The following is a 26512-nucleotide window of genomic DNA, read 5'->3' on the forward strand; positions in this document are numbered from 1 at the left end:
GAGCAATACTTCATTTGAATAAGTGAGCCAAAGAGCCACTTGTGTCACCAGAGATCCAGGTTGCAGATCCTTGGCAGATGGAAAGCATGATCATATACAGTAGCTAAAAGTGGAGCAATATAATTTTTAATTAATTGTTAAAGTAAATTTATGAAGGTTAAAAAAATCCACCACTGAATATTAACATGAGACATTTAGTATAATAACTGCTCTCCCTATGCATTGCTATGGGCAGGGCCCAACTAGAAAATCCCTGAAGAAATTTAACTGCCTGCCAAAGTGTGCCCGTAGGTTTGGACCCAGCGTTCTGATGCTAAAAATTAGCATCAATGCTTAAAAAAAGCTGCAATGTAATCAATAGCATGAGGAGAATGACAAGAATGTTTACTAACATAGACTTGCACCATTCAGTTTGATAAAGTAAGTGTATCAGCTAAAATTAGCCAAAATGCTAATGTTAGTGTGAATGCTGTCAGTAGCATGTGGGGCATCACTAGGATGTTGTCTATAATTGACTTACTCCATTCAGTATGCTAGACATGGCTAATAAGTCAGAAAAATAGCTAATACCTTATTTAAGCTAAAAGGTTAATGCTAATTGACCCAGCGAACTGCCTTGCATAGCAAGGCAGTTCACTAACCTAAGAGAGAAGATACAGGCTAATATTATTGCACCGCCTATGGCGGTGCACTAACCAGGGGGGAGTATTAAGGCTTTTATTTTGAAATTTTAAGTAAGCTTCATTTTAAATGTCCAAACAAATCCCATGAGTAACAGTGATTGGGTTAAATCATTTCTATAATGCTCAAAAGAGCAATAATCTCATGTAAAATTTGTCAAGGCTTTTATTTTTAAATTTTCAGTAAGCTTCATGTTAAATGGCCACACTAATCCCATGTGTAACAATGGTTGGTTAAAATCAGTTATATAACGCCCAAAAGAGCAATTACCTGATGTAAAAATGGACTGTTCATTCAGCAATAAGCTGTAGCACTCATAAACAATTAGCATTGTCATTAACGATCCAAGGAGAAAATTTTAAGCACCTTATGAATGTTGATGTTAGTTCTCTGAAAAGACATTTCAGATTAAACTTGTCTAATCTATTTTTATATAGAAAAATATTTAATTCCTTCAGTTTTCTAGTTTCTAATCTAGAGGATGAATCACAGGTATTTGGATATAATAGTTAACATTTTTGCAACACAAACTTAAAATCTCTACTCAAGCCTTTTTTGTTTTTTGCTGGGTCGCCATGCTCCCTACAATTTTCTCTGCTCTTGTTTATTCTTATTAGTAGTGATGTCATTTCTCTACTGTAAAAGTGTTTGTTGCAATATTCTGTAGGCCTAATGTTTACGTAATGGTGGTGTAGCACTTGGTAGATTCTCGGTGTTTCCACACCTGCCTGCAAAACTCAGAGCTCAGCAAACACGTCAAAGCAGCACTTTGTCATATGCTTAGTAATGCCACTGGGAATACAGTCAACATGCAAATGAAAAATGAGCTTCTTCTGCAGGTCACTTTAGATCAGACTATATCTGGGTACGTAGTTGTATTTTCTACATTTGAACACCACTTAGCTGGTAAGTCTAAACCTTACCGATTAAACATTTTTGATTTAAAAAAAGGTTTAAATAGAATAATTTATCTGTTTTGTAAAGTACAGCTGACCTGCCGGACGTGTGTGAATGTGGTGAATAAGTATATTTATAGCAAGTTGGTGGGTTTAGGATTAATCCTCATGCTATGATTCTTAGCAGTTAATCCCGATCTCACAGGCAGCTGTAATGTGGACATCAGATTACTAATCCATTTCTGTCTTGAGTATACAGTATTACACTTCTACACAAACTCCAAAATTTTACAAATCCTACCCCAATCAGGAACGTAAAAAGTCTACTGACATAATTTAATAAGTCTAAAAACAAGCTGTACTATTTGATGCATAAAATAAATGCACAATTTGCAGATTTTAACCAAATCTCGAAAGACCAAAAGTGCTGATTACTAGCAAATAGCTCTCCTTATGCATTGCTATGGGCAGGCCCCAATAAAGAGGAGTTCTATTGGGTGTAGAACAATAGGTGCCTGCCATGCAATGCATGGAGGCCCATAGCAAAACAATGTCTCACAAAAGGACTTATCCTTCAGGGAGGGAGAAAAGAAAGAGGAAAAATAGAAAAAGCCAAGATAAAGGTGTATTTTAATGTGTCTTGGTAACATAATGTAATGTAAAAGATTTATAAAGCTGCTAACAGAAATTAGCTGGACCTGGAATGGTCCAGTTCAACAGCCAAACATTTATGCTAGGTTCTTTGTGTTTGTATGAAACTGAGTTTAAACTTTAAAGGAGTTGATTCTCCTGCTTGGCTCTGTATATTTCTGAGGTATTTTTGACTTGAAAACAGTGTGTTTCATAACGTTTGATAACAATAATTAAAACTTGTCAATGTTTGACATTGTCTAGCAAAATGTTTTTATGTCAGGCTACATAGCTGCTACGTGGACCTTAAAAAGCTCCGCCCACAACCGACCGACGCAAGTCTCACAAACAAAGCCTTTGTTTCTATGTAAACATGACTGGATTAGTGCATCATTTCTACCGGATTTTCACAATATATCAGCTACTACAATGGACAGAGGAACTAATAAGTCCATGTCATCATCTGGGAGCAGGTTACTGGTTTCTCAGTCACAAGCTGGTTGCAAACCTGAGGCCAGCAGGTGTCAGTCAGTTATGGTAGATCTGAAATTTGGTTTGATGACTGAAATATGAGAAGCTACAGACTGATAGGAGGAACCAAAGAGCTCTGTAAAGGTAAAGGCAAATCTTCTGAAGTTGAGATATAATTAATTTAATTTCACGTAATTACCACGGTAATTATGTGAAATATATTTGTTCTATTTGATATTTGTTGTGAATGACGTATACTCACAAACGACCGAGGAAATTAGTCCAACATTTAGAAACTACAGCGGCTGTAATGCGCCACAGCAAAGGTAAACAAAGATAAAATAACCCGAACAGGTGATCAACTCAAAACCACTCTCTCTCCCTCTTTGTAGTTTAAGCACACCTGTTACCGTGGCAATCGCCGGCGCCCCGCAAGACGAGCAAAGATTACGTTAAAAACATAACATTCAGTTCGTCACAATATCAAGTTTCCAGGCTTGATATTTATTTCTCGGTTATTAATCAGCGCTTCCCTGAAGCGGGGCTGAAGCGCTGATTAATAACGGCGATGGTTGATTGACTAGCTGTACTTAGTGTACTAGAGTGGCTAACAGTTTAGTCCAAAGCCTTTTCTGCTCAAATAAAATCTTTAGTGTATGTCAGATACAGACACATTGGATATTGATCTGTTTAGCTAACGTAAGACTGTGTAGCAGACAGGCTTCAAGGTGTAGAAGTTGTATCAGTACTGCCATTACGCTGTAACGGAAGCGTGTGTTTGTGAGACGGCCACGCACGTGACCATGTAGAATTAGCATCAGCCAATGAAAAGCAGTCCCTGTGGTAAGGTCCATTGATGAACTGCTCTATGCTGTAGTTGGGGATATGTTTCTTGCTGCTGAGCATAATCATTTTGTGGCTGAAACAAACATTGTTTTTACATCAACTTCTAAGTTATGTGAAACTTCTGTTAAAATCATTTGAAGGCTCAGAATCAGTCCGGTACCGGTCCACATTATCAAGTGAGAAAAACTCGCCTGGTATAAATTACATTTTTAGCTATTGGAGTAACGCTTAAGAGAAATTTATTTAATCAAAGAATGTTATGAATATGTGTGCATGTATTCCATCTTAAGTTGGACTGCACTGATTGCAGTTTTCTGGCCGATCCCTGGTTACTGATCTTTAAAAAGCCTGACCTGCCAATTTTGATTTTGGTTGATATGAATTTTTTTTTGTCTGAAATGTTGCTAAATGTAGCAAGAAAGTCGCTGAGTTGGCAACAGTAAATATTGCTAACTCTAAATGTTCAGACCTGACCTGGTGGGTCAGTCTGTCAGTCACACCTCTCACTGTAGAGCAGAAGAGGACAGAGACTGATTTTTAAACCTTTGATGACAAAGATAAGATTAGGAGATAACATGGGCTTCACATGTAAGTACCGGCCAATCATGATCCCCCAAAATTAAGGAAATAGACGCCCAGAAATCAACTGGTCAATAAATCAGTTGGCCAATAAATGTATCCTATTATACATGTACATAATGTAAACAGCACTGCCAGAGATGCAATACGTTTATAGCAGGTGTGTGAATGGTCTAATGATCGGACTGCTGATTACAGCCAGTCCACATTGTTAGCAGAACTAGAGGGGCCCAAAACCAAATTTTGCTTAGGTTCCCATGGAGGCTTGGCCCGGCCCTGCTGCTCAGTCTCGTCTGACAGACATAACATTGTACAGTTTTTTGAAAAGCAGGTTTGATGAATTTCCCTGCATGGATATAAACCATCAGACCTTCTGCAAACTGGCACCTCTCTATAATGCTCCACCAAGGTCAGATGACGCTAGCAGGTGTAACAGCTGCTGTAATCTCCTTAATGCAGCATAAACACGTGGGTTAAATCCTAATCTGCATTTAAATCCCATGAACCATCCAGATGTTTTTGATAAGACCATAAAATGATCCAAAGAGTCGCAAAACCCTGAAATTCCTTTTTCATCCAAAATAACAGTCAGAGAGATGAAGAGCAGTTCCACAACTAAATCTGAATAATTATTTTAAAAAAAATGCAGCTTTGGGATTCCAAGTAGCCTGGACTTATTGGTTCAAAAATAAATCAAACTTAAATTAATTTCAAAAACACTTTGCTCACCACCATAAGGAAAAATATCTTTAGAAAGTATTTAATCAATATGTACCTTTTGCTTAATGCAGATCTTTGAAATACAATACAGGACTACTGAGAACTGCAGATGAAACCGATGCATTTTATGACTTTATGTTAGGTTAAACCCCAAACTACTTAAATCATTGGGAGACTTTGGTAAAAAGTCATTTTTTTATCAGCATTTTTCTTTTTACTGGAAGAAATATTAACATCTGTTCCAAAATTCTCAAAATATTAAAAAAACTATTTGTTTTTTGATAATTGCATTGAGAAATCAGCTGACCGGGAGTAACTATTTAAATGTAACAGACTCACATCGAGGCGATTCCCACTTAATAAGAAAATTACAATATTAATAATAATCACAAGAAAGTCAACATGTTACTTTAAATGTTTTGTCATATTTAGTAGGGTTTCTATTTGTTGGCGTAGTCAGTGACATTGCAAATGAGAAAGGTACTAAGACACTTTGAAATACCTACTGAAGAAAAACCAAAATACAAAAAAACATATTGATCACAGTAATTTGTCAATATTGCACAAAGAACCATGTGTGATTTTATATTTTGCTTCCAAAGTTTTAGATTAAGAAACCTCTGGGAGCAGAATTGGTTACTCAAAGAATCAGATTAAACATTTCATTGTCTGGCTGTGCTGCCATTTTGTTGCGCTTCTCTCTCAGACTATTTTAACGAATACAAAACTGTTGTCTTTAAATTATTACATGAGACAAGATGTCTTCAGCTAAAGTGAAATAAATAACTAAATGCTAAAAAAACCCTCCAGAATCAAGTTTTTATTAAAAAGGAATATCATAGTGTTTTAACTCCATTATGACCACGTTTATATGTAAAACTAATTTTGATTTTATGGCTGTAGAAGTAAGGATTCCACACAGACAGGCACCAGATATTACTTCTTTTTTTAGCTGCTCTTGTGGTTTAATTGTAAATAAAATATAACTTACCTGTTATTGCACAACTGTAGTATTTGTTTAAAGCTACATCAGAGTTATAACAAGAGCAGAATTGCCGATGAAACTTACTTCATTCCTCTCTTTAGACAGCAGGATGAAACCATTGTTGTCAACTAGGTAGCAACTCAGGTCCTGATAAAATATGAGCAAAACTAATTCTTGTAGTTATTTGTTGTTAAAATCAAAGGGAATAGCTTTTGTGAAGATCATCATATAAAAAGGTAAAGTCATGTACTTACATCACTTTCACAGCTCAGAGGACACACCCCCTCAACATTTGAGCACTGAAAACAAAAGAAAGAAGGTCACTTTAACTTGATGAGATAAAATTGATGTGGTAAAAATAATAATAATAAAACCTAATTACTTACATCTGTGTCACTGGGCTAGAAGAAACACACACAAAGAAAAGTGATGAAGACAAAAAGATACAGATTTAAATCAGTTCAACATTATCATGCTCCACACACCAGTTAGTCCTATATTTATGACTTGGGAGGGAATAATTTGAGGGAATGGGAAAACAAAAGTATTTTCTGATGCATCAAGATGGACGATTCTGACTTTATTTACAAAAGACAAAATTTGATTATCTTCATGATTTGAGAATCTGGGCATTTTGATGTTGAATATAACATAAAAAAACAGAATCACTTTTCCAGGATCCATGGCATGGGCAGAATGAGTGACAATGAAATTAAATTACTTGAAATACAAAAAAATAAAACAATATTAAAAGTTTCAGTTTGGAGGTTGATGAAAAACAACACTGCAAGCCAGAAGCCAGTCAAGCTAATGATTCCAAACATTTCTTGTTAGTCAAATAGGCATTCCACTAAAACCTGATCCTGAACCTTTACCTACCGAACACAACAGGTAAAAAACATCTAACAGTGATCTATTTTGATACAATCTTACATCACATATGCATATTGTCATATTTTCAGCATGTTGTCTGCTCCAGACAGGAACAGTGAAGAAGAATCATGAGTGTCCAGTAGAGGGATTTAGTTTAGTTAGAGATAAAGCAGGTTTGTGGCTGGTCCTTCCCACCTCTAAACAACAGAGCAAATCACTGATTCCCTTCTTTTCACTTTTGCTTTATCTCATCTTCATGTTTGCATAAGTCTGGTTATGGTTAATTTAGGAATGTCTATTAATAATGATAATAAAAATGATTATGATTGTATCTTCTATTTCATATTATCTTAAGGCACCAAGATCAAATATAACTTAACATCTTGTTCCATGATTGTCTTTCATTTTCCATTTTTGTTACCCAGACAGTATTGACCAGTGAACAGCAAAATACTAAGCAGATAAACCAACAAAAAAAGAAAGGAAAAAAAACCCTGTATGAGTCTTTTGGGGGTCTGTGAGCTAGCTGCTGTCGCTCACCAGACATTTAGACTTTGAGTTTCAGTTTAGTTGAGGACAGATATTTAATACAGAATATATACTTAGCTACTAAAACAACAGCTGGAAAAAAGTATCTTTAGCTTGCTTTTTTTTTTTTTTTTACTGAATGTAAGTATCAGAAATTAAAAAGGGATTTTTGGAAATGTTAACATTGTGGAAAAGAGTCTTTGTTATGTCACTAAGCAAAGATATGTTTAGTTCTACATTGTGCAACAAGCAGTCTGTAAGAAGATGTTTTTATGTTTACAGAAAAACTATCTCAATTTTCACTTTTTTACACAGATTGAGGATGATGCATCAAGAAACACAATAAAATAAGGAAGGTTCAATGGTAGTGTGAGGTATCTATTAGGAGTGCACCAATTGCAGTTTTCTGGCCAATTACCAATCTTTAAATCATGAGTGCCGAGTGAAATGTCGCTAAATATAGCAAGAAAGTCATTGAGTTGATAACAGTGGGAACGATTGGACATGACCTGGTAGGTCAGTCAATCCTCTCTCACAGCAGAGCAGAAGAGAACAGTTGATTTGTAGACCTTTGCTGAGGTAGATAAGATCAGAGAATAAGATCAACTTCACATGGAAGTATCAGCCGATCATCAATCCCCCAGAATTAAAGAAATCAAGGCTGATTCATCAGCTGGTCGATTTATCGATTCACCCCTAATAAATATGAACTTGAGCAAAGGAGGGCACTTAAAAATAAAAAGAGACGACTAACAGTCAACATCATTCAGTTTATCAAACATCCCACAAATTGCTCATGAGTGCTTTTGTCTTGCATTCACCTGCTTGGCAATGGCCCAGAACCTTTTTTCCAGCCAATCCAAGGACATCTGTACCCCGATAGCTAAAAATAGGAGACACAAACACACACACAGTGTCAGAACAGCTGCAAGACAAGTTGGAATCTGCAGAGGTAACATTTTGTTTTGTTTGCCAAAGAAGGACTAAGGGCAGAAAATCGCCCAAGCCTTACCTCTGTCTGTACAGAGGATGGAGCTGTTAGCACTTTTGCTTACAGTGGCATCTTTCTGCTTAGAAATGAGCATATCCCACCTGTGCATATATTGGTAGGATACATGCACAGGTAAGAGCTTTCTCCCCCTACCCCAAAACATGCAGGTTATGTTTACTGGCCTCTGAGTTGCCATTAAGTGTGAGTGTGTGCATGTTTTTTTTGTCTATTTTTTGTGTCTCTAGTTTGTCCGGTGTTGGACCTGCGACCTGTCCAATGTGGACTCTCCTTTTCTCATAGGAATAGAAAATGGATGGATGGATTTATGGAAATAGGAATTTAACTTTTGCTTAAATGACTGTAAAATTTTACTGACATGTGTTCTGTTTCCCTTCATGATAAATATAGAAGCTGTCAGACAAAAGTCCTGCATCTTCATTTTAGGTAGTGGTGGGACTCTATTAAAATTGCAGGGTCTGTAAATAATTAATCATAATTAATCACGTTTTAATCAAACTATTTATTATCAAAATAAGCAACATTTCAAATTCAAAGTCCCTTTATGTTGCTAAATTATTGAATAGACACATGAGCTCAACATCAAAGATATTTAATGTTTTTAGTCTTTTATTTAGGTTATTTAAGCATCAGAATGGTGCAAAGTGTTGCTATACCCATTAGAATTCAAGTGTTTCAGGAAATGTGAACTGTGAGTGTTAGCATTAGCATTGGCGACATCTGTGCTGCTGTTAAATGTTTAGCATTGAGATGCTATTTTAGTCTTGAAAAGCTTCGCTGCAAGGCTAACTGCTTTTAGCAAACCTTGAACACAGTCTTACAGAGAATTAGCTCTCACTGGGAGAAGCAACTTAATCGTCAACGCTGTTGTTTCTAAACTCTGATTGTGCATCAGATATATGGGCATACCAGAAACACACAAATACAAAGGCACCTTTGTATGTAAAAAAAAAATTAATTAATTGCGTAAAAAATTTCAATGTGTTAAAATCTATGCAATTCTTTAATCAAAAGTAACCACGGTTTATCCTGGTCCTATTTTTAAGTAATTTAGTTTTTGTGTAAGAATCCAATCTACTGGTCATCTTTTGTGTTGCTGTCTGGTTCCCATTAATTAATAAACTCACATTGGAGATAGAAGGTTTAAGTTCAACAGAGATAACCATATTTATTTTTTTATAGAACATAAATTATTAGTCAAACTCCAAGTGAAAACTTTTAGGTCATCTGTAAAGAATGACCTTTAAGTCATTAAATGTTCAAAGAAATGATTACAATGATGATGCTGATGATAACTCATCTGTATTATAAAGAAATATTTCATGATAGAAAACAGATTAGGAACTATTTTGGAAAAGTAGGTGGAGTTAAAATAGCATAAAAGCTTTCCAAAACTTAGTACTAAACCTAATCTAAAAGCAGCACTTCTTATGAGGCCCAGGCTTCGGGAACGATAAGAAGAAAAACATAGTATTTGTTGGGAAATACTGTGGAGAACTGTGTGTGTGTGTGCAAGAACACACACCCCAACACACGCCCGCACACACACAGCAGGAGCTCTGTGTGTCTTGTCTAGTCTCTGTTTGCTCTCTTTCTCTCTCCTCTGCTCAGTAAGTTGGCAGATTGCACGGTGGATGGAGAGCTCTGCCTGACCTAGGAAGCTCAGTGAGCCAGTGATGACGATGAAGAGGAGGAGGCAATAATCACGGGTGGATGAACTGGACTCAAATCCAGCTATAGATTCCTACTTTACAAAGAAGAGTAAGTTCCTGTAGGTTTTATACATTTTCCCTTTCAGGGTAATTCTAGCTCGTTCAGAGTCAAGATTTTTTTCAAGCTTAAACCCTTTTCCGTATAGCAGGTACCTCAGTGAAAAATGCAGATAAAGAAGAACAGGAATGATCTATCTTCGCTGCCTCTCTCTGGAGTCTAAAAAGCCGAGCAGACGGTGAGTTGCTTGACAGTTTTGTGCAGATTATGTGCACAAAATACAATAACCTAAGTTAAGTCGTTCTTCTGGACGTTGTAAAATTTCAATGCTGCAATAAACCACACATAATATGGTAATCATAATAGCTTACAATCTATTTCTTATTATCTTTATCTAGTTTGAAAACTGTTCGAAAAAACAACTATATCTTAGTTTTCTAAACTTCTGTACAGTACAAACATTTTGCAGACGTGTGACAAATGTTAGTAATTCTGTTTGCTAAATAAAAACAGCAAAAGTCGGTTTGCCGATGTGAGTGGGGAAAGATGTAGGAGGATTTGCAGAGATTTTACCTTCACCGCAGCCACTGCCTGACAAGTAAGGTTATACTGGCTGAGAGAAAGACCTTCAGTGCTGAGCTTCTCTTTTTTTATTGATGTTCTGTAAAGGAGCAGCAGCATGACCCTGAGGATCAGCAAACACACAGAGATATAGAAGTATAGTCTGTAATCCCCATGATGTTGGTGACATTAATTCATTGTGATTTAAAGTAAAATGGGTGCACCATTATATCACACTGAGTGTGTATGTCTGTGTGTAAATGCATTAGCATACTTTTTTCCCTGCTCATCTCTGCCTCAGTCTGGATGCTGCAGTGTGATGGTACTGCAGAACTTTTGCCCTGCTGTTTCTCTCTAGCTGTTTGAAAGAAAAATTGCTGCACTGGGGCTCAGGGGAGTGGGGTGTTAGTGAGATAGGGATGTTAACTAAAAACTGGAGGAAAGTGGAGAAATTGCGAACAGCAAAACGTCCAAAAATGATTGGAAGTTTTGAGACAGACACAGACTGAGACTGCCAGTTTTCATGAAACAGAATGCTACTTGTGCCTCCTGCCAAAGGTTCCTGCCCCCTTTATTTGTAAATAAAGGGGGCTTACCTCAAGCTCACCCCAAAAGTGAGCTTGAGGTAAAACAGCTGTGTTGTCTAAATTTGTGTTATGATAACATTGTGGCAGCAGGTAGAGATATTTTCTATTCTTTTAGCTGTCTTCAAATATGTAGGTGTTGTGGTATAAAATAAAACTTCTTTGGGAAAAGAAAAAACAAATCCACAGGGCCACAAGTGACTAAGGGCTTTCATAGGAGTAAAGCTTCTGCGCATTTCAAGAATATTTAAAGAGGAAGTAGATGATTTAGAACCAATTTAGCCATTTAGCCTATAGTAGAAAATGTTATATCTGTTCCAACAAGTGAAAAATGGAAAGGTAAACATGCCAGATTTACAGTGAGTTGTAATATGACTGCATTGGAAATAATTATGTTGAATAAAATTAATTAGATTGCATGTAAATAAGAATTAATTTGAAGGACCGGGCCAGGTGTTTGACCACCATCTGAACAGGCTCCTGGAGCCTCAGTCTTACTCTACACCCTTCAACTGTTGGGTTAGCTGTCTAAACTAGCTGCTGGTGCCACAGCTGTTTCACTGGCCCTCTAGTCATCATTCCTCTTCAGCAACAGCACAAACTTTTACTGGAACGTTTGCAGGGCTGGTCTGGTTGGAGAAAAACGCTGGTCAACCGATTAATCCTTACTTGGCTACACCTATCAGGTTAGCTCCAGCCCCATCAGATCATCAGCTACTCAAACCAAACACGCTAAGCTCTGCTTATTTCTCCCTGGTGTTCTCCCTCCATTAGCTCCTTCATTTTCTCCTCCATAATTTCTATATCTCTTCCCAGTCTTGTCTTCTTCCAGAAGTTACTGTTCCCATTCAACAGGATAACCTGGACAAAGATCTGCATCGTTTGCATGTTCTTTGTTAAAGAAACTTTTGAGCTTTTTTCCTGTCTGCTGAGCATCTAACTTATGTGGACCAGAAGCTTAAATGACATGTTAGGCTACGTCTGGTTTTAAACAGTCCTTAGAATGAATGAATTTTTTTTTTACTAGAAGGTACAATAACTGACTCAAGTTCTCAGTTAAAAATGAGAACCTGAGTCAGAATTTTGTCACACAGATATATCAATAGTCTAATGTAGCCACTGGGTTTCCTGAGTTTCAATATGAGTGATGTACAAAACATACATGGTGTATGTACACATAAGACAATGTTTAGTATTATTTTTATGTGGTGGGATGGAAGGGACTGATGTAGGACGGCTACAGTGGAGGTGGTGATTATTGGGTATGAGGGTGATGCTTTGTATTATCCAGATTTGTTTACCCATTTTACAACAGCAGTTGGTCATACTGATCATGCTGCTACAATCATCCAAAGTATTTACTTGTCTGCCTTCGCCCACATACAAATGTAAGTATCATTTCAAACTTTAATCTATGATGGTTGTGCACCCCTGCATAAGCTCATCAAGAAAGACTTTTCACAAGATTTAGGAGTGTGTTTTATAACTACAGAAACACATTTATAAGGATAGACACAGACATAGGATGAGGCCTGGCTTACAGCATCTACTCCACTAATAATTTACCACCTTTAGAATACTAATTCATACCAAAGATGGTCTTTTGGGTTGAAGACAGAAAAAAATGAATGCCAGTCAAGTTCTTCCACACCAAACTCTTCCTTTGTCTTTATTGTTTTGCTTTGTTCACTTTTTTGGAGTCACGTGGGAAAAGGAATAGGGCCACCCCCAAATCCCAAATCACTGGGAGCATGAAACTTTTCAATGTAAGAGTTCCTTTTACTGAAACTAAGAGCCTGAGACCGGCTCCTGTGAATCAACCCTACGGCTTAATCCTCACTACAACAAACCTTAACATTTAACTCAACCGAGTCGAACAAGTGCTGTTCTTCAGGGAACAGTCAAATTCATATTTGTCCATCATATTGTCAAACAGTAAGGCATGATTGAGAGAAAGTCTGATGCTCAACAAACCAGTTCTCTACATCACCTTTCATTGCAACATTTAGACCCATCTGCTTGGCCATGGGGACAAGTTAAATTAAGCTTCCCAGGCAACAGAAGGTTGTACGTAGTTTGAAAGTTGGTAGCTAACGAGTGTGTAGAAATTTGAGGATGCACTATGCTGCACTGACAGCATAGTGCACTGATTCAGCTCTGTAATTTTTTCTGCCCTACTGCCTTAGGGGTGAGTTGTTACTAGTTTCTTCAAAATTTTTGTAATAGCATCAACAGTTGACTATGAATTATTTAGTAGTGAGAAAAACTCTCTACTGTAGTTAATCCACTAGTGACATCCTGTCATGGTACAACACATCAATTTCTTAAACCCCTGAGAGCGACTCATCCTGCCACAAATATTATGAAAAGTATCCTGTATCCCAGATTTTATAAACCTGTCTATGGAAGTGATGGACTCATCTGAATGTTATACTTTGGAAACATGTCTTTTTATGTTTTCCCCATCAAAAACTCAATTCTACTTCAATTTCATAACCCCATTGTACTTTAACATTTTCTTTAATTACCTCTTCAGGTTGAACCTGGATGTCAGGGTTACCCAGCGCCAAGCAAGACCAGCCAAATGTAAACCAGCGCTTACGGCAGAGTTAATGCTGAAGACATGAGGCATGGACAGAGTCACCATGGGAGTTTGGGTGAGTTTCTATAAACCCACCCTTCACACTGTAGGAATGCAGTTACTCCTTCTGTTGTTGTGCAACTCCAAACTAAGAACGAATTTGTAAGAATTTTAATATCTCTGTCCACAGGAGTGTTTCTAAGAATGCTATTCTTCATTTGTTCATGTCTTATAGTCTATGAGGCTTCCACTGGAGTGGTGCTGGTTCTGCTGGGGCTTCTGGGCTCAGTCAGTGGCTGTCCTACTATCTGCACCTGCTATCACAACACAACTGACTGCTCTGCTGTGGGGCTCGTCTCTCTGATGCCCATCCAAAAGCAGCTAGGCTTGGATTCACTAGTGCTCCATCTTTCTCAGAACAACCTGTCCTCCTTGGGTAGCAGTGACATGCTGAACCTCAGCAACGTGGAGCTCCTGGATCTGTCCCACAACCATTTTCACAGCTTGCAGCCTAGAGCTTTCATTGGCCTGAGCAGCCTTCAGTGGTTAAATCTCTCTTCTAACTACCTTGGTGTTATTGTAACAGCCTCTGACCTCCCTAACAGCACAGTGACTGGCCACGGACTGAATGGAAGTGTTGGTTTAAGCAAGGAGGTCTTCCAGGGATTGTGGCAGCTTCAGGGGCTTGATCTGTCCTCTAATAGCCTTCTATTGTTGCCAAAGGGCCTCCTGGATAGGCTTCAGAGACTCACCTGGTTGTCCCTGGCTCGCAATCGGCTTAAGACCCTGGACAGAGTTACATTTGAGCCCCTAGTTAACCTCCAGCAGCTCCAGTTGGCTGGAAACCATTGGGAATGTGACTGCAAATTGAGGGATTTCAAGAACTGGATGGAGTGGTTAATTTACAGAGGTAAGCAGGTCAGCGTGTCCAAAATAGGTGATGAGAGTAGTTTGATACAACATTGTCATGTTGTCTACTCACATGTCTCTTTGTCTTACAGATGGGCAGGTAGATGTGATGCAGTGCAATTTTCCCAGGAACCTGAAGGGCAGGGACATCCGTAGCATTCCAGCAGAGATGTTCACTTATTGTGCAAGTCCAACCAAGAATATTGCATTGAATCAGGCCACTAAGCCTCCCTGCCCGCCAGGGCGGCTCAGCAGCACGGATGAGTGTGTTCGGCAGCGACATAGGCCAGTCAGCGTACGCAGAGCACATGGCACACAAATAGTGGCGGGAGTGGTGTGTGGCACAGTGTGCATCATGATGGTTATTGCAGCAACTTACGGCTGTATCTATGCCTCACTCATGGCTCGGTACCAGAGAAAGATGAAGAGCCGCGGGCAGCCTCTGATAGCCAAGTCTGGAACTGAAACTGACCTGGATGACATCCCAGCTTTATCTACTGACACACCCAAAGACGGCTATGACTTTGTGTATGGATATCGAATCAGCAGCTTCTGACACGCCGAGATCCAATTGCTTTGGCAACTTTGCTCTTCAGTTCTCAAACAGTGTCTCCACGGAGAAACTCTGCAATTCTGTCACTGTGCTAAAACTCTTTGGGTATGGAGTGATTGTATAACTACTTTAAAAAGTTAGACTAGGTGAAATTTAAAAACTGTAGCACATTTGAAATGCATTGGCGTTCTGCATATGAAATATATAGGTGTGCTGATTGGCACATCTGGACATTCTAGTTTTTTTATTTGTTTTCCTTTCTCTATCAAAGCACCTGACTACAAGCTTAAGATGCATAACAATACAAATTAAATTAGTTTCCCACCACTTCTGTCCGTTTAATATTTGACAACTTGTAAAATTATGTTAATTTAGTATTTTTCTATCATATCTTCTCAGCACAGACAATGATATATGAGTGAATACAGCTTTAAGCTTTAATGTAACAACTACATCTAAATACTTACAGACTTCTGCTGTCACCTAGAGGAGAAGCTCTGAACTACAAGCCCCTTCTGTCAAGGTACGACATTTATGGCAACTCTCCTTTTAAATACCAACTGCTGCATAAACATGTGAGGATGTCACATGACCAATCCTTAATAATCAAGGATTTCTCTAGAAGTTTCTCTCTTTTGAGGAATGAATTTGTTTGAAACATTACCTCAAACTCAGTTGCACTCCTCATCAGGCTAAGGATAGCAATTCATTTTCTCTCAGCAGTATTTTTTTTCAAAATAACTTCACAAAGTTCAGTTTTTGGCCAAATTACATCACAATGACAGCATCAGCTGTGATTTCCAATTGAATCCCTTAAAAATGTGTAAGTTGTGAATCATCTGAGGTAGGTTTTATTTATAAACCTGGAGCATTATTCTGTCCTGATTTCTTCTGGATGATCTCTATCTCAAAGACCTCTGCTGTTTTGAAAGGTGGGTCAGAATTTTTATAAATATCCTTTACTTACACTACTGTAGGGAAATTTCTGATCATTATCAAATTATTATTATCAGCGTTTTCATTACCAAAATGCAACATTTCTTTAGGTTATTCTGTTTTTTTAAGTGAACTTATGATAGAAAATGAATTCACACCTAACATCTGTGGATAAAAGTCAGTGGCAAACCTTTCCTCTCACAGCTGTGTCATGTCTACTTGGATGACAAACAAAATGTAAAACCGCCACCATCAAAACAGTCACCAGCTTCAGTGTTGAACACAGCTCACAGTGGTTCAACACTGAAGCTGGTGACTTATTGAACATGTTCAAATGATGAATATCAGCATGAATTAATTCATTTTAATCAATTAGAAAAATTGGTTACAACTTATTTGACAAGTTGGGCATAAGACTGACTTGACACTGTCATAAATATGACATAACAAACAGATGAAGGCGCCTTCATGAATGTTTACGACTGTTGTCATGACATGTCATTTGGTAAATAATGACACTTTTCATGCAAAATTGACACATTTAGTGAACGTTTAGTGCAAAATGTAATGCAATTATGCATGAAAAGTGTCAATATTTACCAAATGACACTTCATGACAACAGTCATAAACATTCATGAAGACTCCTTCATGTTCATAACAGATGTTATGTCATGTTTATGACAGTGTCATATCACTCTTATGCACAACCTGTCAAACAAAGTGTTATCAAAAAAAATCTACAATGAGAGCTGAAGCAAATTTCAGTTTCATTGGATTTACTGTAAAATAATATTTGGTGTGATGTTCAGATGACTGAGCAAATCATGAAGTAGTGGTTTAAGACTATACATGCTTTAGCAACCAGATTGATACATCTTTTTTTCCCTGTTTTATTTAATTTTCAGCTGAATGCTACAGAATGCTAGATTTGGAAGAATTATTCTTTTTATGCCATTAAAAGGTGGCAAGTTGACACTAGTGATTCTCTGTAGTGACTGATCTGTCAGGGACTGAATTGATCCTTCTCAAGCTGCTCCAGAGAGAGGTTATATTATAACCCACCATTAGCAAGATCAGTTAAATCCCAGCAACTAATATTCTGTAGCTGCAGGCGACACATTCTGAATTATGTCTGAATTTGTTCTTTTTATGTAAACAAAAATATATCAGGAGCATCAGTAGATTTGAGTTAAATTTGACACTTTTTTTTTTTTAATTTTAAGAAATTTTTTGTCAAAAGTGATTTATTTAGGCAATAAATAATCAATAAATAAATACTTTTGGCAAAACAAATTGACTAAGCACTTTTTTTTAGGAAGGTGCCCATATGTTTGTTTTTTTTTCCAGCAGGTCCACTTCAGACAAGTGGACCTGAATCCCTTAAAAATGATTAAGGGATTCAGACTAGGTGAAATTTAAAAACTTCAAATCAGAAACTAATTGCTTTTGATTTTTGATAAAGCATGAATCCATGTTAACATCAAATGTTGTTTTTTATTTCCTTTATCGTGATCAATCCATATTGTTAGTAGAAAATGTATTTGACACGACGTTCTCCAGAAAGTGGATCAGGACTACAGCAGTGACACTGACCTCCAGCCATGGCCATTCTTTCTCCAGATGACACGGTGACAGCTGTTGTTGCTATAACATACTTCGCTCCTGTTAGGAGAACAATAATTCTCAATAAACTCATATATTTACTGACTGGTTATTTGCAAAGAATAAAAACCAAATATGTTTAGTTAAGAGATATGAGTGTAGACCTTTGTCATTAACAGCATAGTACAAAAATCTCCCAGGAGTGTTTTCCACCGCCAGGCGGTACCAGAGGGGGAAATGGTCAATGGTGAACAGGTTGTCTTTGTCTGATGGAGTCAGGAATTTTCTGTAAGTGATAAACTTAACTTTAGATCAACTTTTACTTTGTTTGTTTTAAACAAATTAAAAAAGTGATTTTGTCCAATATCACTTTCAACATCACTGAACATCAGATTTGTTCAGATAAAAGTACATCAGAATAAAACACATGTACAGTATTTCTAATCTGTTTACTACATTAAAAGTACATATTAAAAAACAATCTTTAACTTGGCATTAAACATATTTTCTATTCTAAGAAAGTAAATGTCATGTTTTCAGTAGTTTTTAGAGGAAAATCATCATAATTAATTGAAATAAAAGTTCAGTTTATATACTGTGTTTCACTTATTGAAGTGAACTACTGAAATAAACAAACTTTTTGATAATATTCTAATTTAATGAGAGCCACCAGTATGATGTATCATCTACATGTTCTGTTACGTAAGTGAGATTTACTTTCTGCTACAGAGACAGACTATGACAAGTTGGTGTTCTCATCCTTACTTTGCCACTCTTTTCTCCGTTCCTGCATATCTCATTAACCTCAACAGGCCCGAGCGAGTCCCAAGAAAAGCTGTCTCCACCCCCGGCTCTACCCTGCACACCACATCACAATACATTAGACAGGAATGACATACATATTTCTATCAGAGAACTTAAATTACTGTTACAGCAGCAGATTATAGTCCAGTTGTAAGCTCACACGAGGTTCAGTTTCAGGGGTCTGACCTGTCATTAAGCATCACTGAGTTCCAATAAGCCTCCAGTGGGGCTGTTATAATGGCATCAAACAATATCTGCTGGAGCAACAATTCATCACCTAAAACCAAAACACGTGTGGAATCAAATACAAGCACATCATTCTGCAAACTGAAAGCATTTACTCAAATAATGTTAAGATGTTTTTGTGAGAAGGTAAAACCTACACTCCAGGTCAGGCTCCTTCCCCTGTAGGTATCTGATGACTGCTTGATACTGAGTGTATTTTCGGTGATCTGGGTCGATGTCTGTCTCACAGTAAGTCCTGTAGAAAAAACAATTTCGTCAATTGGATAAACAAAGCAAAGGACTGTTGATCCAGTTGGAAGCCTGATTTGTTGATACCTACAGCTCCCACTGGCGAACGAGAGGAAGTATGGTTCTACACTCATTTTGGATGTCTATGCTCAATATCCCACCCCAGATCTGAGCTCATGTAGCTCAGTTTTTGTTCACGCAGGCCTGATTTTCAGTGAAATCAGTACATTTTTGTTGAGATCCAGCTGTTTGTTGGATCTCAACAAACAGCTGAGATCCAACTCAGCTGTTTGTTGAGTGACCAGTGATCAGATACTGATCACCAATATCTGATCACTGGTGATCAAATACTCTGATCACCAGTGATCAGAGTATTTGAAACCAGCTCTCACAATGGAACTTTTCTGTAACACTCCCCACCGAGGCGTGAAGTGCGCTGCAGGTACTATAGCACACATTTGCAGAATGCACACCAGCCGGACAATCAACATCCAGTAAACAAAACGATATAGAGAAAAGAGCATGGGCACTGAGAACAATTCAGTGCACATTATAATAATTTTCTAAAGTATGTTTACATTTTAACGTTAGGAAAGTAACTTGTTTAAATTGCTATTGTAGCATGTAACTTAACTCCAAAAGTTCTTAAACAACTGCAATGCAAAATCATTTCCAACTTTAACATTCAAATTATGTATTGAATATAAGCAGCTAAAAGTGGTAATATTCAGGAAAAACATTCAGCACTGACATGTTAAGTGGGACTGAAAAACATTTATTCCATATTTTCAGTAATTTTGTTTCAAATATATAAATGTAAATACCTATGTTGTTGTACCGTTGCTGTAAAATGTAATTTAACATCTGCATAATTTAGAGTTGTTTTGGGAGTAATTTTAATAGCTTTTTGTCCGTCACTAAAAAGAGTTAGAAGGACTATAAATTCTCTAGATTTACTCTAAATGTCAGTTCACATTTCAGACGTACCACTCGGAGGCGATGCTGAGGTCAGGGGAGGTCATGTCATGCAGACCTATAATGGAAAGTAAAAATATGTAAGTCAGGAAAACAAATCACAGGAGATGATATCAGTTGAAGATCGTATTGTTATGTGTTGAAGTTTCATTCGCTATGCATTAATAACAGCATTCAAGAGAATTGTCAGATAATTCAACTAAGTTCAATATATTGTTTGATTTCTTATAATGACAAGATAAAATATTGCTGGTGTGTAGAACATAACCGAAAATCCTACCTTCTTCCACTGATACATTTCCTGTAAACATCAGACTGCCATGACCCTTGGTCAGCACCAGGCCAAAGCTAATGGGTAAAACAGGAACAAAGGTAAACTTTATACCGAATAAACAACCGATAGATTCCACTGGTGTTATTGAAGAACACAAGCCACGAAAAGGACATTCATTTCAGTAGATTTTTTCCATTTGTATATATGGAAATCTTGATATATATATATATATACATATATATATATATATATATATATATATATATACAGTACAGTACTGTATACAGTACAGACCAAAAGTTTGGACACACCTTTCTAATTCAATGGGTTTTCTTTATTTTCATGACTATTTATAAGGCAAGAAATCCCACTTATTAACCTGACAGGACAGGTTGACCTATGAAGTGAAAACCATTTCAGGTGACGACCTCTTGAAGCTCATCAAGAAAATGCAGAGTGTGTGCAAAGCAGTAATCACAGCAAAAGGTTGCTACTTTGAAGAAACTAGAATATAAGGGCTATTTTCAGTTGTTTTACACTTTTTTGTTTAGTGCATATTTCCACATGTGTTATTCATAGTTTTGATGCCTTCAGTGTGAATCTACAATGTCAATAGTCATGAAAAGAAAGGAAACTCATTGAATTAAAAGGTGTGTCCAAACTTTTGGTCTGTACTGTATGTAAAACTTTTCTGCAGCATGACAAAATGAAAAGATGAACTGTGTTATACCTGAAAGGCGTTTCAGCAATGTCTGTATAGAAGTAGTTGTTGATGAGGTACATTGGTCTTTTCTGTTGGATAAAAGACATATCTGTTCATGCAATATCCAAAACAAAAATTGTAATTAAATTGCCCATAGCATGTATAGAACATGATGCATGTTAATAAACCAGAATAACATCAAAACATTATTTCAGGAATTCAATTCAAAGTCACACTTATATGGATTCATTACACACAGTGATACTGTATATATGTCAAGCAGTTAGTTCTGTTAGCTTTGAAAATTATGAAACCCCAAAATTTAGTTTCTCAGAATATTATAGCATTGCATTAGATCAATATAAAAACATATAAAAGTGAAGAAATAACAAAATGTTTTTACGCTTTAACTCAATATATTTCTGTTTTTCTTTTCTCCTGGGTGGCAGCTCTAAGAATCTGAGGTTTGAAATCTATACATTTTATTTTAAGGTCATCTTATGGGGAAGTTGGCTGTTCAAAGTGTGGAAGTTGTGCGGTAGAAAAAGGCGAGGACAAGAAACAGGGATAAAAGAAACGTTGTTAAAGCAGTCCTGACACAGAGACAGCTGGGATAAATCAAATAGGACTGTGGACTGTTGCTCAGTGGCAGACTGTCCTCTTTTCAGACAAACAAAACTGACAAGCAATGATTATGGGAGAAGCAGACCTGATGAAGAACTGATTCCAGATACTTACAGTGAACATAAGTTTCAGTGTTAAAAATCATTTCTTATTGCTCTGATTTAATATTTAATTTTACAATAAACTGAATTGTGGGTTAAGTCAACATGATTAGAATTACTGACATGAAAGAAACTTGTTTATTAATCTTCCAGTTTCTGAAGATTTCTCTGAGCACAGTCAGAATAATATCACTACTTCCTGCCTGTGAGATGCCCAGTTGTTAACTCCAGTTTTTAGCTCCAGTTTTTACAGCGTGAGCAGAGTTACAACAACAGTACTGGTAAAACAGTCATTGTGGGTGAACAAGAATCACTTAAAGTTAATAATATAACACATTTTATTTGACTACAGTCGTCTCTAAGGATGGATTAAAAAGCTTTCGTTGTACAGAACTTTCTCACCCCTTTATCCACAGAGGCTCTGATGTTCAGGGTCATGCTGCCTGTCTGTCCTTTCACCATAGGTGTCCTCAGCTATAAGAATAAAAATACAGGTTAGACTAGATAGAACTGAACAATACTAAAGCATGACATCTGCATCCACATGAACAATTACTAAGCAAATATCTGTCTGTCTTTCAGTCAGTGACTCAACAACATCTCTGTACTTCACATGTTACACACATGTAACACTTTAAAATTGCAATAATAGTGCAAAAAGATTCTTCACATAACTAAATCAGGTCCATAGACACAATCTGTTGGGTCTTTCCTTGAATACATTCAGATTTAAATTGCAGCCATTTTAGTCTTAATTCTGTGTGTGTTTACCATTTCCTCTGTGTCCTCCCACTCCACCTCTGACAGATCCACACTGTTATAGTTTGGTTTTGGCTTCAGCTTCTTGCCATCTTTATACTGTAGAACAGAGGATCACTATTACTGTGTATCTGTGCTGGGGTCTCTGCTAAAATACTCAAAGGGCTGGCCAGACTTCATTCACCCAGGACAAAAAATCTGAGTCAATAGCAGAATAAACTGTCTGACATGGACAGAGGAACCTAATCTATGGCACCAGTTGATTTTGTAAAGATTTATTATAAAGAAGAATTGATATGAAAACAGTGATAGACCAAACACATATTACTCTACTTTTGTGCTAACTATATACTGTATGTGTATGCATATGCTATTGGGTTATGTTAATGTGTGGTATATGAGTTCAGATCATTCCTTTTCATTTCCTTCTTCTGCAGAATTTCTTCTACTTTTTTTTGTTAAATTCTTTGTGCATACTTGAACTTTTTCCTTCTTAAATTTTGTGTTACTGAAGAGCGGACTGTTCTATATTTTCCATCAAAATTGATCTAGTGAATAATATACAAGCATACTTTTGTTTCCATTGTCTATACATTAATATAATAATTTTACATCCCTCTAACCTTTGGATAAATGCGCCTCCTCATGTTCTGACTGTATTGAGTGCTGGAGTTTGTTGTCATGAATATGCTTTGTCAGCATAAAGTAAGAAAGGAAGGCAGAAATGTTCTGCTTTTAGAAAAAATAAATAAAATATTACGTCTGACCTGTTCTGGTCTTTGGCCACTAACTGAAGAGGATTTTAAGTTGCCTTAAAGTCTGTTCTGTTGCTAAGCAGTCAGTGACAGTGACTGCCACAGTTTCTTACATCTTTCTATTTCTGGGCACTAAGTTTGGATTTAGTTTGATGCTCAGCAGCACTGCTTTATCCATCACTATGTCAAAAAACAAAGTGTTCAGAAGCTGAACTCACCAGAGGTCGGAGGTCAGGATGAGCCAGGATGTAGCCATTGTTGTTGAGGAGGAAGGCATAGCCATGCGGGCCCAGCTAATAACACACAAAACACTGCTTTCAGCTTTATTCACAAGTGTGTGAATAAAAGTTTTGAAAAGCTGGAGAAGTGAAGAACACTCGGCCTCACTATGTATCTCGGTGCCAGCTTCATCACCTCCATGAGGGGAACATCAGTGCCAACCACACCCAGCAGGATGCCATGCGACAGCTGAAGACAGGAGCATCATGAAGGCAGAGTTTACACACAACCTCTCTTAAACGTCATGTTTCAGTGATTCAGTTATTTCTTTCTCTGGTAATGTCAGTGTTTAAATGTCTTCTGTTAATATATGAATATTTTCAACTATGAAAACTATTAACTAGATCTAAGATGATTTTTTGTTTTGGATTTGTTTCTATTCTGGGTCGGACGTTGGTATAAATTCTCAAACCTGTTTGAATGTGTGCAAAGCAATAAGTTGAACATCTTTTAACAATTTGTAATATTACCTTTCTTATTTATTTTATTCACTGACTGGTTTTAAACCTACTTTACATAATTTATATTGTGGGTAATGTCCACATTTTTTATGTTGAACATGAAAAGAAAAAAGCTATTTCTTTCAGCCATGTATGAATGACGATAAAGTTCACTTATCAATTGTTCAGAAAGTTGTTCCATTACAATTTACACTGAAATATGGATTAAATATTGTACCGCTGATCAAATAAATATGAATCTGATTTGCAGAGAATATCATCGGGCGAGTTGTTGAACTGACCGTTTCCTTCTTCTTGCTGAAAACTGGCATGGCCACCGAAGTCATCAGCAGCAGACTCTGAGCTTTGGTGTAGAAAAGCTAAAAGACAATAGAACTTGGTTCCTCATTAATTCAATTGAGTTCATATACGTGCATATTCACAACAAGGCATTTACAAAGAAATATCATTTCAGAGAGCAGAAAACTGATTGACCAGATAGCATCATGAAGCTGAATTTTGTTTTGTGTAAAATAAAGGACATTTTAAATGCATGTTGACAATTCTGCCCATCCCAGCCAGTAGTGTGAAGAACATCAGATTATGTTTTCTGCATTCCAGATAAGTGGAAAGTAAAGAAGTTCTTTTCAGCAGAAGTTTGTGCTGCGCAACATTACCCTGACTGAATGCTTGGAATCCAGATAGTTTGAACTTTACTAGCAGACAGTAACTAATAACATAATAAGCATGTCGATAAAATATTTGGCTTCTACCATAATGGAAGAAATTAACTATGAGCACAAAGTTTGCAATAGGATCAAATATTTGGCCAGAAAAAGAACTTGAAGAAATCAATATGACAGAAACGGTCAACATTCATCTCACAGGAAAAAGTTTTTATTATTCTTTTTATTTATTTATTTTTACCTCCTTTGTGTTGGGAAGCTGCCAGCAGGTTCATGGGAGAATGAGTCCAATTACAGTTTAAGGAAGTAGAAAGATGGACATGAAGTCACAGACATGAGGGAGATGAAAATGAAGATGATGAGCAATGTGCAGCATGTTTGGGGAAAGGACACTGTGGATGGCTCAACTTACCACTGTGTCCATGTAGGCTTCTGTCCAGATGATGTCATGGTCGTGGTTGATAACCATTGGTCGACTGAGAACATGCAGATACTCCATGACATTCTCCTGAACGTCAGCCAGAGTTGAGATGTGTGTGTAGTAACCTGACAAAACCACAAGATCATAGTCGCTATGACTGTGCCCGTTCACAGAGTGGTAAGATCTAACAACCACACACACACACACACACACCCCCCCACCCCCACACACACTGGACTGACCCTTGTTGTTGCAAGCAATCCACTTGGTTTTTTGAGCAAATGTCATCTCTCTACCAATCAGGTAAGTGAACACTCTGACCTAAACAGAGAATAATGTTAATGGAAAGGTGTGTTTTATACAATATTCACAAATTGTTACGTGTTGTGCTGAAGATGTTTTCAACTTTGATGTAGAAAGAATCATGCTCACATAAAAAGTACAGTTCAGTATTGTGAGAGAAGCCAGATGAGAAGGTTTAGGGAAAACACTTCATCCATAAAAATCCAGGTCAGTGAGCTTTTCTAAATGCAAACAATGTTTTTGCTCTACTGGACAAGTTGGAAACCATCAGTGTGTCTTATATTGTCACAAACGTAGAACTTTATAAACATATGATAAACATTTTCCTATTTTGCACATTATTAACATGACGTTATATGCATTTATGTGATATTCACATGTGATATTCACAACATAAGTAGAAAAGAAAATACATCATCTAACATTTAAAAAAAATAGAAATCTGAAAATCCATTCATTGATGTTCTGAAAAGGTAAAACATGAGTTATTTCAGGCACCATGCTGAAACAGAGCTTTAGGCACAGCAATAAAAAAACACCATCCAGAGGGGAAAGCCATCAAGGTCATTGCCAGACTACCAACACTCAGCAAGAGTGGAGACAAGGGCAAATATAGAGCCTGGCATGCCTGACCCTTGAATTTACCTTTTACTGGAGGTTTTAGTGTGGGTTAACTGGATGAACTTGGACAGTGGTGACACTGACTCCATGTACAGTACATACCAAAACAGATATTGGAATAGATAAAGCAGACAACCATCAGGTTTATGGAATGGTCCTAAGCTCAAAACTGGGAAGATGTGCAGACAATTCTGTTTTAGAAATGTACAGTAGTCAGTCTAGTTTGGCAGAGGCAGCAGAGGAAGTGAATGAAGTCATTCAGTCTGTGTTGGCCACGCTTCCAAATAATTGGCAATTAAAGTCAGAGCAAGAGGAATCCTTAAGATATTTTAGATCAGTGGTCCCCAACCTTTTTAGTACCGCAGACCAGTCAAGACTTGAAAAATTCGCTGCGGACCGGGGGGGTGGGGGGTGGGGGGGGGGCGGGGCGGGTATTTATATTTAATTATTTCTTCCACGGCCTGGTACCAATTGGACCCGGGGGTTGGGAACCACTGTTTTTGATGATGATGCAGCTCGGGACGTCTCGCTTTGCAGTAGGGGGAGGGGTTGTTTACAGCATTTCATTTTTCATAAATTTAAGCTTCATAGCGTAGCTTCCATCATGATTGAGTTGGCGCAATACATAGGTCATAGCC

The 26512-nt window shown here is 37.3% G+C and overlaps 2 protein-coding genes across 3 annotated transcripts in view; one reads left to right on the top strand and one right to left on the bottom strand.

The window, feature by feature from the left end:
* The window catches only part of LOC114143095 (voltage-dependent calcium channel subunit alpha-2/delta-4-like), a 59518-nt gene that overhangs the window by 16898 nt on the left and 16108 nt on the right, over nt 1-26512 (bottom strand). For both annotated transcript variants that reach the window (XM_028014853.1, XM_028014852.1), the window contains exons 12-31: nt 25193-25271; nt 24942-25075; nt 24771-24788; nt 24146-24223; nt 23512-23592; nt 23343-23417; nt 22382-22468; nt 22013-22084; nt 20913-20974; nt 20189-20256; nt 19921-19966; nt 18843-18940; nt 18646-18736; nt 18421-18513; nt 17820-17941; nt 17647-17715; nt 8031-8092; nt 6195-6209; nt 6063-6107; nt 5893-5955 (exon numbers count right to left, since the gene is read on the bottom strand). In XM_028014853.1, coding sequence (XP_027870654.1) covers nt 5893-5955; nt 6063-6107; nt 6195-6209; nt 8031-8092; nt 17647-17715; nt 17820-17941; nt 18421-18513; nt 18646-18736; nt 18843-18940; nt 19921-19966; nt 20189-20256; nt 20913-20974; nt 22013-22084; nt 22382-22468; nt 23343-23417; nt 23512-23592; nt 24146-24223; nt 24771-24788; nt 24942-25075; nt 25193-25271 — 1458 coding nt within the window. The remainder of the gene's footprint in view (nt 1-5892; nt 5956-6062; nt 6108-6194; nt 6210-8030; nt 8093-17646; nt 17716-17819; nt 17942-18420; nt 18514-18645; nt 18737-18842; nt 18941-19920; nt 19967-20188; nt 20257-20912; nt 20975-22012; nt 22085-22381; nt 22469-23342; nt 23418-23511; nt 23593-24145; nt 24224-24770; nt 24789-24941; nt 25076-25192; nt 25272-26512) is intronic.
* LOC114143116 (leucine-rich repeat and transmembrane domain-containing protein 2-like) lies at nt 9833-15443 on the top strand. The gene is made up of 5 exons (XM_028014896.1): nt 9833-9979; nt 10077-10166; nt 13610-13730; nt 13890-14564; nt 14656-15443. Exons 3-5 carry the CDS (start codon nt 13697-13699, stop codon nt 15117-15119), a joined length of 1173 nt encoding a protein of 390 aa, XP_027870697.1. The 5' UTR covers nt 9833-9979; nt 10077-10166; nt 13610-13696; the 3' UTR covers nt 15120-15443.

The sequence above is a fragment of the Xiphophorus couchianus genome, chromosome 4, assembly GCF_001444195.1.
Source record: "Xiphophorus couchianus chromosome 4, X_couchianus-1.0, whole genome shotgun sequence".
NCBI lineage: Eukaryota > Metazoa > Chordata > Actinopteri > Cyprinodontiformes > Poeciliidae > Xiphophorus > Xiphophorus couchianus.